The sequence below is a fragment of the Adiantum capillus-veneris genome, chromosome 10 (genome assembly GCF_014529385.1).
Source record: "Adiantum capillus-veneris isolate H3 chromosome 10, ASM1452938v2, whole genome shotgun sequence".
Classification (NCBI taxonomy): domain Eukaryota; kingdom Viridiplantae; phylum Streptophyta; class Polypodiopsida; order Polypodiales; family Pteridaceae; genus Adiantum; species Adiantum capillus-veneris.
Window position 1 is genome coordinate 20,523,297 of NC_140940.1, and position 12,145 is coordinate 20,535,441.

The following is a 12,145-nucleotide window of genomic DNA, read 5'->3' on the forward strand; positions in this document are numbered from 1 at the left end:
AGTAATTTATCTAAGCAAAAGCAAATGAAGAGCTATCCATGAGACAGATCCAATCAATTTCTGGCTTTCACCAATGGCCTCTACTCTCCAAAGACAGGAGAATGGGGAGTAAAGCTTGAATAGAATGGATGGGAATTTGTTTGTGAAATTCAATTTGAGCAAATTTAGGTTTCCTATTCTCAAGAAGCAATTATCATCCATTCTTTTTTTTTTTAATGGCACATCACAAAAGTTAAAATATTGCAATTTTTATAGATATTATAGTGTTTTAGGCTCAAATTTTTATGATTTATGCTGTTGTGTCAGGAAACAGATGGCGCAGACATCGGGTACCTTTTCATTTGAAGGAAGATATTGTTCCGAAAAACATACTTATGATAGGCCCTACAGGTTGTGGGAAAACAGAGGTTGCAAGGAGGCTCGCAAAACTTGCGGATGCTCCATTTGTTAAGGTTTAGCTTCATTTCATTTTTGTACGTTTGAGTATTTCCTCTTGCATATGTTTCTTTATTCTGAGGACACTCAGAACAATGTCATCTGTCTCTCATTTCCTCCAATCTTAAATGCACAAAGAAAAGTATACAACTTACACTCGTAAACTACTCACTGCTTATGCCAGGTTGAAGCCACTAAATTTACAGAAGTAGGATTTCATGGTCGGGATGTTGATCATATCATTCGTGATCTTGCAGAAAATGCAATCCAGCTGCAGCGTCAGAAGGTACAGATGCACAATATAGAACAATCTATGAGTGCTCTTTTGAAATTGACTGTATTAGGAGAAACCTTTGAGTGTTTAGGTTGTTTATCCATCATGACATGCGTTGGTTATGTGGGCTTTATCCTATGACCCCTCTGTTGTTTATTTTTAGATATATTTTGGTGTGTATCTATTCTTGTCTACATGGGGCCTATGCTGCAATTATTCATGTGATGTCTAGGTGGCATGTCTACTTATCTAATTAATCTTCCATAGTCTCAAACAACATGTAGGTGCGGGATCAGCTAATAGAAGAAGTTGAGGAGACTGTAGCACAGCATATCTTGTTCAAGTTGACAGGACTAAACGGATCAATAGAGGTGCTGAAATTAACCTTAGTGGTGTTTTCATTACGATTCCTTCACAAACAGCTCTGATTCAATGTTGCTTGGCAGAGTGGCAGTCTTTCCCCAGAAGAGGAAGAAGCTTATTATGGGTATAGACAACTGTATTATAGTGGAGGACTTGATGCCAAGATAGTAAGTGTTGATCTTCCAGAAGGAAGAATGCGCATGCCAATTGATGTGGCTGGTCTAGGGGGATTCGGATCCTCTGCCGACTTTGTTTACAAGGTATGTCAGCTGCCTTGTAGTTGCTAAAAGCGTGGGCTCCATTTCATTGACTTTTGCTACATGTTTGCTAGATAATTATTTTCCATTTAAATTGCATGCAAGGCATTGTCCGCTACATTTGATCTGCAACATATATCATGGCCTAAAATTCCTCAACATGCTATCATAATGTTTACTGTAATTTCATGGCTGCTTTAAGCCTAAGAGGAGCTAGGTAAAGACTTCGGAGTGGTACTTAAATCAATGCGACATTCATAACTTGATCAACGTTTTCCTAAAAAGCCAAGGAATGTGCAAAAACAAGTGATTCCTACGATCATTAAGAGTGATTGCATCTGATTTAGTGCCCATTGATAGTGATAATAAGAGCATTAGCAGAGATTGAGGTTGAAGCTGAGTTTGATATTCTCTATCAACGTGACAGAGCTAAAAACATTAGAACCATTGCCTGAGATTCGCATACACGAAGAACCAATCACTGTATCTGTCCAAAGCATGTGCTTACTGGACTAAGAGGTGATAAAAGAGCATAAACACTCCTCATTCCAGGATGAGAGTGATCCTAACTGTGTACCCGTAGTGAACATAACTCTATTGTAACTCCCTTTATAGGAATGCTGTCAGGTCCTTTTCAGACTGTTCTATAGATGCTATGGACTTTCATGATAACTTTTCAATTTCGAGAAGGAAAACTCGTTAGTATGTGAAGACGCAACTTCGAAACATATAAAGCTAGTGGCCAAGCAGTCCAGCTGGAACATGCGTTAGAAGGGAAAAATGGATGCAATGTTGTCATGAGAGCTCATTTGGCTTTGGTTAGATCTTGTTCTTTGCTTGTGACACTAGTTAAAAGCAAGAATGATTTCAAGGAAAATGATGAAGTAATGTTTTGAGCAACTTAGTAGGCAAAATTGCAGTTTTGTTTAGATGCAAGCTTTCTGCAATTTTTTTGTACTGGTTTACAGATTGAGAAAGTCAGCAAAGGTCATAAAGTAGAAATGCCTGTGAGGGAGGCAAGGGAGAGAATGGTAGAAATTGAGATGGAGAAACACCTGAGCACTGACCAAATTACCAGAGATGCTTTACAGGTCAGGTTATTTCAGTCTGAAGGCTTTCGTTCTTTTCCATAAAATTCAGTTTACATTGTTCTGCTGGTTGCTTGGCAGCTTGCAGAGTCTGATGGGATTGTGTTTATAGATGAAATAGATAAGATTGTGAAAACATCAGAAATGACGCATGGGGCTGATGCCAGTGCAGAGGGTGTGCAACGGGATTTGTTGCCCATTATTGAAGGAAGGTGGCCTTCTTCTCTTAGCCCTTCAACATTAAGGATGGCTTCAAACATAATAGTAATAAAATACACCGCAGTTCTTTGTATCAGATGACAAACTTGCTTGAAACCCCTGTTCAATGTGAGTGTGTTTTTGACGGCTTAGAGATTTGAACTTGACCTTTGTTTTCTCATGTAGCTAAGTGGAACAACGCTAATGAGGTGAACTGTTTCTCTAATTATTGTTTTTTGTCCCTTAACAGTATGGTTAGCACCAAGTATGGCAATATCAGCACAGATCACATTTTGTTTATATGCAGTGGTGCTTTTCATTCCTGCAAGCCCAGCGACATGCTTGCAGAGTTGCAAGGTCGCCTGCCAATCCGAGTAGAACTTAAAGGACTTACGAAGGAGGTAAAGGGACCTTTTCAAGTTTTTTCTTAGATAGAGTGATATTGGCTTTGTTTATTGTTGTTTAAGGGGACACTTTTTGTACTTCAGGACCTTTACCGCATCCTAACAGAGCCGAAGACAAATCTTATAAAACAACAGGTGCTACTTATGAAGACTGAGGGTGTCGATCTGGTTTTTACAGATGCTGCTGTTCGAGAGCTGGCTAATGTTGCAGATGAGGTATAACAGATTTGAAATCAAAAGAAAGATTTAGGTTGCTTTTTAAACATTGCTATGTGGGAAAGTAAGTTGCAAGCTTGCCTGCTTTGAGAACGGGTAAAGTATGCTACAATGTCTTTGATTTACAAAAGAGATTGCCTGTTGTGTCTGTTCTTGGGATACTGTATAACCGATTTCCATATGAGCCTTTCTCCCACAGACAAAACTATGATCTGGGAGCCCAGTGAAAACCTTTTGCAAAATGTCTCCACCATGTCACTAGGTAGAGATATCAAGGAGGATACTTAATCAGGAACTAGTGAAGAATCATCATGATTGTGGGAGTAAGGTCTCCGCCTGCAGGTGTCTCAGGTCCATGCCCCAAAGTTCTCTCCATCTCCTGAATATTTGGAAATAAAAATCTAACTGTAGCTGCAAGTCCACCTTCCAGACTAGTTAGTTCCATAATCTACTCCACTTGTCCATTCTTCTTCTTCTTTGCTGACTCAGAGTCTTGCTTCTTCTTGTCTTTACCGTCCCCGCCCTTAGCAACAAGGGTGCCATCCGCCCCAACAGCCTCTTGATCTCGATAGGCAGAGTGGCCCACAATTGTCTTGAGTGGGGGGGACAACCTCCTCTTAGGTCGGGAAAGTCGTATGGTTGGAGGTGAGCATACTTTAAAAGTATGGGTGAATTGCTTAAGAAGCTCAAAGAGTAGAAGTCCTGCCATGCGCTCAGTAGACATCTCTCCACTGGCTGTGATCAGGTTATTATAGATATCACGCATCCTGCTCGTCAACCCTTAATGGAGTTGAATTGGTGGTTCTGAATGTTGTATAGGTCGTGCTCTAGTCGAAGTATCTAGGCAAAAGACTTCCCCTTGTACACATTAACTATCCTCCACCAAAGGCCATGTGCATGCTCCTCTTTGCAAACCTCCTCCATGTCTTTGTCAGATAGATTGATCATAAGTACGGTGAAGACTCGAAGGTTGTATCCTCCCACTTGGCAATCTCATTATCGTCGTTCTCTCGTTTCTTGGACTGATACTGGAAGTTCTTGATACCATGTGAGAGTGCACGATTACGTCTTGAAGGATGGGTACTAATGGAAGCATCCTAAACAAAAGAGATGGAACACCATTGTGGGTAAAGAAAGGTATTGGTGGAAAGGGATGTGTAAGGATGTAGCCAAATGTATTTAAATGTATGGCATCGTGATGCGCTGCATCCTACTTATGCATTGACCATTTATTATAAATGGGTTGTGGATTTGTTCACAATGCCTTTGGGACTTTGGCAAGCAAGTGAAGAAGATGATGGATCTGACTATGTGCAAATTGAGGATGAAAATGAAGTTAGGTGTGTCGTGGCACATTCACAATGGGAAAGAAAATAGTTCACCCCACTTTTTTTACTTTTTGATGTATGGAAATAAAAGAAACAATGTATGTATTGTGATATATGTGAAAGCGCCTTTTGTGGTTGTTGTCGCGTACATACCTTATCGGGGAGTCATGGACCTAGACATGGCTCCATTGCGTGTTTTATCACTTTAGAACATGCCTAATTTGGTTTAAAAATGTATATATGTCAAGTGTTTTATGATGACCCAGGGATAGTGCTGAGTTTGCTGCTCACTGTACGCCCCACCCTCGCCAACACTAGCGCTGCCCCCCCTCTCCTCCTCACATCCCCTCAGCCCATGTGCGTGCTGCTGTTGCTGCTGGCTGCTCAGCACGCTGTTGCCCCCAGCGTGCAGCCTGCACGCCTCAGCCCCGCGCCACCCCAGCCTCAGCCCCGCGCCCGCCCACCCCAGCCTCGTGCCCGTCCGCCTCAGCCTCGTGCTCCCTCTATCCGCCACCCCTTTTTCCCAGCCTTATCCTCCTTCGCATCATGTTCTCATCTCGCAGGTAGACTGTATTTCAGCCTGTTGTGAGTGTCTCGTCACCATCGCCCTTCTTGATACAGCAGCAGATATGGAATGGCGGCTTCTGCTCCACCTCAAAGGGACTCTACAATGGCCACCTCGCCCGACACCCCGGAGCCGACCCTTCGACTTGCTCTCTCACCAGAAGAGCAAGCGAGCTTGATGGCCGAAGTGGAATTCTTGCAAGCCACTTCGGTTATCAGCAAGATCATTGGCACTCGGCCGAGTCGGGGCGAGGTTCGGGATCTACTTCAAGCCCGCCTTCTCTCCGATGTGGGCAAGATCACCGATGTCCAGATCCTTGGGAGAGAATACTACCCGATAGAGTTCGAGTCTCGAGAGACGACGGCCAAGGTGATTTCGATGAACCTGCTCGGCATCCGAGTAGCTCGAGATTACTTCAGGCAATGGCATCATGGTTTTGAACCTACTACAGATGTGCTTGAGGAGGCCGCCGAGTTGCCGATTCCGTTCTGCTTCCCAGGCCTGAGGCGAGAGTACCTCTCTCTTCTCCCTAGGATTGGTTCCATTTTTGGGACAGTTCTGTAGCCTACGCACACTGCAACTTCAGTTGTGGCCAAGGCTGCAGTAGGTAGTGGCCAAGGTTGTAGGTTTACCTACTGTGCGGGTTCTTGTTCGAGACACACACTCCCTTCTGAAGGTGATACTGCTGCTCAGGTGAGTGGGGGTTGGATCAGACAGAGTGTGGAGTATTCGGGTCTCCTGAATTAGTGTTTCATTTGCAGACAGATGGGCCATTTAGCAAAGGCCTGTCCTCGCTGGAGACCTCGACCCAGAGCGCATGCGTAGCTTCCTAAGGCTGAACATGCCCAACAACCAGATACACAGGATGCACAAGCTGGCACCTCGACAGAGACCAGCGATCAGGCAGCTGACGGTTGGTAATAGGTGCCTGGCCGCCGCCGATAGGGACGGACTCGTCCCAGTTCTCCCCTTGATGGCTGACCTCCTGCAACTCAGCAGCACCGGGTTCCGACAAGGAATCGTTTTGCTCCCCCCGGTGGTTGACCTACTGCAACTCAGCAACACTGGGTTCCGACAGGGAACCGTTTTGACCCCCTTCAGCAGGACCCGCCTGAGGAGGCCCCGTCCACTTCAGATCCTCCGTCTCCACCTCTTCCCTCAAATGCTGCCGCTCCGCTTCCCGCGCCTCCTCCTCTCCATCCTCATCCCCGCCTCCCATCCCTCCTCTCTCCCCGGTGGGGCCCACAACCTCATCTCTTGACCCCTCCCTCACTCCTCCTCAGATGCAGGGGACTGGACACGCGTCTGCCGCGAGGTGATCTCTTGGTAGTGCTTTCGCTACGAGCGGTGTGGCTTGGGAGGAGGGATAGCCTCATCTGAGGGCCTTTTCTGGTGCAGACGTCTCCTTTTGCAACAGTCCCTAGAGGTTTGACTAGCTTTGACATTCGCAGACGCTAAGACTTCTTCGACTACAGCTTCACACGATTCCTGGGTGACTCATCTCCCGACCTAGAGGAGGCCTGCTTTCGAGTCTGCGTCCTCTTTCTTGCAACTCGAGGCATTGAGGCTTTGGACACAACGGTGGGTTTCTCCTTCCTACTGTGCGGTAGGGATCCTATAGAGTGGACCCTATACACAGTTCTTGACTGGCTCCAGATTCAGGCTACTGAGTTCTCACACCACACAGGGGACTTAGGGGTGACAGATTTGGTACAGACTCTTTGGCCTTTTGCCAAGTTCAGCGTGACGCCATCGAATGCAGCGGGTTGCAGACACATTGTGGTGCATTTGTTTGTTGATACTCAGAGCCTCCTTGCTATGTATTTGTACATGAGGATTCTTGGACTGAAGATGTAGCCCTACTGGCTGCACGCTCGGCTTGGGCCTAAGTAGGATAGTCACTCCATACGCGCTTGTGTAGAGGTCATTCGGATGCGGATTACTCCCCATCCAAACTGACCTCAAAGATAGCAAGGTTGGTTGCTGTTTATAGCATCTGTTTTCTTACACTGACTCCATGAGGATCGTCTCATGGAATGTGCAAGGATAAGGAGGGCCCTAGTTTCAGCGTCAGAGGGGTCGGCTGCGTCAGGAGCTTCAGCGATGCCGTGTGGGTGGTGAGATTGATATTCTTATGCTACAGGAGCATCATCTGTGTGAGAGCCGCATTAGACGATGTGGTCAAATTTTGCGTGGTCGCTATGAGACGTTTTGCATTTGGACCTGGAGGCATCCAGGGAGAGGTATGTATGACTATTGTGAATTCTTTGCAGCAGGCCATTGTGGGCAGAGGTATTATTGTACCAGGCAGAGCTAAATGGATTACTATATGCAGGTTTAGGGTTGCCTCATGGGTTTCCTGAACATTTATGCGCCCAATGTGACAAGTGTACGGGCAAAGTTCTGGTCTCAGGTTGTGGAGTCTTTGTCGCATGCAGAGTAGTGGTGTGTTGGGGGGACTTCAACATGCTGGAGGACCCCTCTAATCGGATTGGAGGTGTAAGGTGCAGCGGAATGAATGTTTGGCTTTGCTCAAGATGAGTGCTCCGAACTGTGCTCAAGGTTCCTTTTGTTCTTATGGAAGGGAGAGCCTTCCGTTCTTAATGAGACAATACTATGATCACAACAAAGTGAATGGAAACTGTGCGTGCAAGTGTATAAGACTGAGAGATAGAGAGAGAAGAGAATACAACACCAAGACGACGTAAAACCCTCCTCCAAAGGCCCCACTCTCGTTGGCGAGAGTAGTCTACTTATGATTGCACAACTGGTGCAACTGAATGCAAGTGATTGATGCAAGTCTAGGCTGTGTTGACAATGACGACGGGGATGACGAAGTCGACCTAAGGGCTGAAATCTGCAATCTTTCTACTGTTGTCCAAAAACGCTATGGGTTGAAATCTGTGACTAGTCCAAAAACGCTGATTTTGGGGCTGTTTTCTTTGGGTCTTTGATGCTGAAAATCTGCAGGTTTAGGGCTGAAAACTGAAGTTTCTTCTGGGCTGAATCTGCTACTTCTCTAGGGCTAAATCTGCAAGTACATTGCTGAAAAAGGCTGCAGGCTGATGTGGTATCTGTTGAAAACGCTAGGTCATTGATTCCCAAAAACGCTAGGCATGCTGATGTCAAAAACGCTAGCTGTGTCTGGAACTTCTTCTGGCGATGAATGTTGATGCAAAACGCTAGTAGCTGGAACTTGCTGGCGCTCGCTACCTGATGCAAAACGCAAAGTGCTGGGAGGTGTGGCGATGACCCTCTTGATGGAAACGCCAAGTTGCTGAGTCCTTTGCTTGGAGGGGAGACCACCAAGTTCTTGTTGAGAAGTTGCCTGCTCAGCTTGGCTCTTGTTGCCTCTTGTGCCAAATAGTGCTAGCTCTAGTTTGCTTACATACAAACTTAGCAAAATTGCCCTACCTACTTTCCAACAAAAGTCACTTAAAAATAATAAGTGAAAAATGTCAAAAATAGGTAAAATAGGCTAAATGCACTGGAAAATTCCCCTGAAGGATTCTGATGGATTTTGATGGGAATGCTTATGATCATGCTGTGTGCAACCAGAGGATATGCATCTACACTAAGTGACTGGGCATGCACAGTCTACAAATATACTCACAAAAGTGCCAGATCACTTCGAATCTAGATTGACTGGACTGACTGAACCCTTGTCGTGCTATAGCTTGTCCACGGACACATAGGGTTGGATGTGTCATGTGACAGGAGGTGGCCATGTCACGGTGCACGGGGTTGAGCTAGCAGCTTGGGAGCGGAGCGGCTATGTATGACTATGAGGGTTGCTGATGTTTGGCAGTATTCAGGTTTTGTGAGACCCCATAACAGCTTGGCTTTCTCTCGTTCTGATCGCAGAGTTGGAGGAGTGAATCTATCCAGGATAGATCGCTTCTACGCTAGTGACCGCATTTGTGACTTGGGTGGGTCAGTTTGCGTCTTGGTTGAGACATCATTTTCAGACCATGTACTAGTGATCCTCACGGTGACAGATAGACAGAGGAGGGGGAGCAGAAGCTACGCATCCCTGAGAGGATCTTGTTGGATTCCGAGCTCAGAGAGCGAGTGGTGGCTCTTTGGACAGAGGGCATGGACACGAGGACTCTCCTGCTAACAGAGTGGCCTTTGGACTTGCTCAGCTTAGTCGTTTGTTTCTTCAGGAGTGTAGGGTCCGCCTGGCTGCAGTGAGGGAGGAGGAGTCCGCATGTAGAGTCCGCATCCTCCTCCTTTGCTCCTCTTCGATGATCATGTTAATAAGAATGGGTGTACAAGGAGCTTCCTTACCTCTCGCTTTCTTGGTGACCTCAATCCATTTCTCGGTCTGCTCTACTTTCTTTTGTGTTGTGGAGATGTTTGCGGCTCATGACTTCTTCCTCTCATCTTCCTTGATAACCCATATTTCTTCTCTCATGGTATTCAATCCTTCCATCATGGATTGCTGAATTTCGCCTTCTTCAAGCTGTCCTCTTTTTGCTGCAAGAAGTTCACCTTGGAGAGTTCGGATTGTGGCTTCTTGTGAAGCCACTTGCTCTTCAATGCGAGAAATCCTTTCGCATAGGTTCTTCTTCTCCTCTTTCAATTCCTCCATGTTTGAAGAAAGGTTGCTTCCATCTCTTTCATCCACTCCTTCACTTCAACTTCAAGTGTTGATATCCGCTTGTTGGTGATCGAGAACTTCATGTTGAGAGAGAGGCGGGCTATAGCCACTAGGGAGGCCATGTGAAAGGGGGTCAATGGGTAGCCCAATTGAGAGAGACCATGAGAGAGCGAGAGAAAGAAAAGAAAAAAAAAACAAGAAACTCTAAAAAACAGCAAGAAACGCTTCTGAAATCCTAAAAACAGAGAAAATCAGCTTCGAAACTTAAAAAAAGAGCAAAACCACATTTTAAATCCTAAAAAATAGTAAAAAATAGTGAGGAAACCCTAAAAAATAGCAAGAAACAGTGACGAAACGCTAAAACACAGAGAAATAGTGGCAAAACCTTAAAAAACAGTGAAAAAACAGTTTTGAAACCTTAAAAACAACAGAAAAACAATGACAAAACCCTAAAAACAGAAAAAAAGAGGTGACAAAACCCTAAAATCAGTGAGAGAGATTCCAATACATGTGGGAGAGAGAGAGAGAGAGAGAGAGAGAGAGAGAGAGAGAGAGAGAGAGATGAAATATTAAATTAACGTCTTCAAAAGGCCAAAATGACATAGTTATCAAGGAACGTGTTCCCTAGGCCCCGGAACGCCGTTCCCTCCCGCCTACCAAGCCGGAACGTCCCTGAACGTTTTGCCCTTTTGGGTGGTCGGCCCAGAACGGCATCGGAACGGCCAACTCTAAAAAATGGGGAGAAATGGGCAGTGTTTTGCAAATTTGTAGTGAACATTAGGTGCTTTTGAAAGTGTGCAAGGACTCAAAATGAACCCCCTCACACCCATTCCCTTCTCAAGCAAATCCACATGCCCTCAAGGTCTAAGGCTTAAGCCTTAAGCTCTCTCGACTCTCTCACTCTCTGAAGCTCTCTCCCTCTCTTGAGTCTCTCCCTCTCACTCTTGAGCTCTCTCCCTGTCTCTCTCTCTCAAGCTCTCTCCCTCTCCCTCCCTCTCGAGTCTCTCTCTCCCTCTCCCATCATCCATGGTCTAGGGGTCTTCAAATCGAGTTTTTTTGTGAGTATTAGAGTCAAAGGACTCTAATACTACTTGTATTCAAATTTCAAATATGTAGAGCTAAAAAATTACATTATTTGGGTGTTTTTTATGCCTCCCGTTTTGGACCCCTGGCTGTTCCCCTATTCCGCAGGGGTCCCAGTCGCCGTTTGCGTTCCACGTTCCGGGTAACTATGCAAAATAACCTATGAGACCAAACCCATAGAGAGAGAGAGAGAGAGAGAGAGAGAGAGAGAGAGAGAGAGAGAGAGAGAGAGAGAGAGAGAGAGAGAGATGTAATGAAATGAATTGTATTATTAACGTTTTCAAAAGGCCAAAATGACCTATGAGACCAAAAGGCTACATGTGGTGAATCTAATACCAGGTGTGGGTACAAAAAATACAAAGAATTGAAAAGAAAATAGTGGGTTGGGGTGGGGTGAAAGCTGATACAAAGGGAATACAAAGGGTGAGTTGATACAATGGAGCTCTCTGATAGTTGAGGCATCATATACATATACATCAGTATCCGGGACAGCTCCTATGTCGCGCCAGTATAGTATGGATCGTCTGTCGCAATCTGCATCGATATCGAGAGTGCCCTCTCATCCGTGGGCGACGGGACCGCCCAAACTCTATCACCCGATCAAGCAGTATGCCTCTGGTGCCTCTGGTATTGTTATGTTGTGGGGGCTGCTCGAACTCCTCTGTCAAAGAAATGTGTAATCTTCCGCTGTCGCTAGATCTCTCTCAATGTGCCCCTCTTCAAGAGGTCCTCTCTGTGTTTGCAAATCTCCAATAAGTATAATCCGAGGCATCTCTGATGCTAGTATCTCATGACTCTAGAAAGTGGCCCAAAACCCTCTTTGAATAGACAGTGAAAGCGGCCTTGTATCTCATAGTATACTGGGTAGTGACATATGTAATGTAGCTCTGTCTGTGGCTCTATTTGGCACACCTGAAAAATCCTGGACTCAGCGGGTACTCCTCTAAATCTGCCTGTTTCGATTTCTAGCTGATGTGAGGATGTGCGTATCTGACCAATAGCACATCGTATCCCATGGGATAGATGAGTATCCATGTATCCTGGTCTAAGCACAAAACCATCCTCTGTGAGTTGGAGAAGATGCTCTCTATAGAAAGTCATCGTCGTACCTAGCTCATGTGTAGGCTGTATCGATGTCCTTTGCGTATTCAATTGAATCAAGTCTTGTTTGATGAGCTTGCCAACTTCTGCCCTAGTGAGGGAGATGGAGGGTGCATCTAGAGAGTACTGAAATGTGGGGTAGCCGGTCCATACTAAAGCCATGTAAGTGAAACCAAGATGCCATCTCTGCATACCAACATGATCTATCTCCCTGTAATGCTAGCTGTCGC

At 45.5% G+C, this 12,145-nt stretch overlaps 1 protein-coding gene across 7 annotated transcripts in view; it reads left to right on the forward strand.

Moving 5' to 3' along the window:
- LOC147448528 (uncharacterized) overlaps positions 1–12,145 on the forward strand; it is a 111,503-nt gene that overhangs the window by 67,091 nt on the left and 32,267 nt on the right. For 6 of the 7 annotated variants that reach the window (XR_015189359.1, XM_086521101.1, XM_086521098.1 and 3 more), the window contains 8 exons: positions 307–452; positions 620–721; positions 994–1,080; positions 1,156–1,332; positions 2,298–2,420; positions 2,499–2,629; positions 2,866–3,016; positions 3,104–3,235. Coding sequence is in view for 6 of the 7 variants with exons in the window: in XM_086521101.1 (XP_086377227.1) it covers positions 307–452; positions 620–721; positions 994–1,080; positions 1,156–1,332; positions 2,298–2,420; positions 2,499–2,629; positions 2,866–3,016; positions 3,104–3,235 (1,049 nt within the window). In the remaining variant the exon portion in view is untranslated. The remainder of the gene's footprint in view (positions 1–306; positions 453–619; positions 722–993; positions 1,081–1,155; positions 1,333–2,297; positions 2,421–2,498; positions 2,630–2,865; positions 3,017–3,103; positions 3,236–12,145) is intronic. The other variant, XM_086521100.1, reaches the window with a different exon arrangement.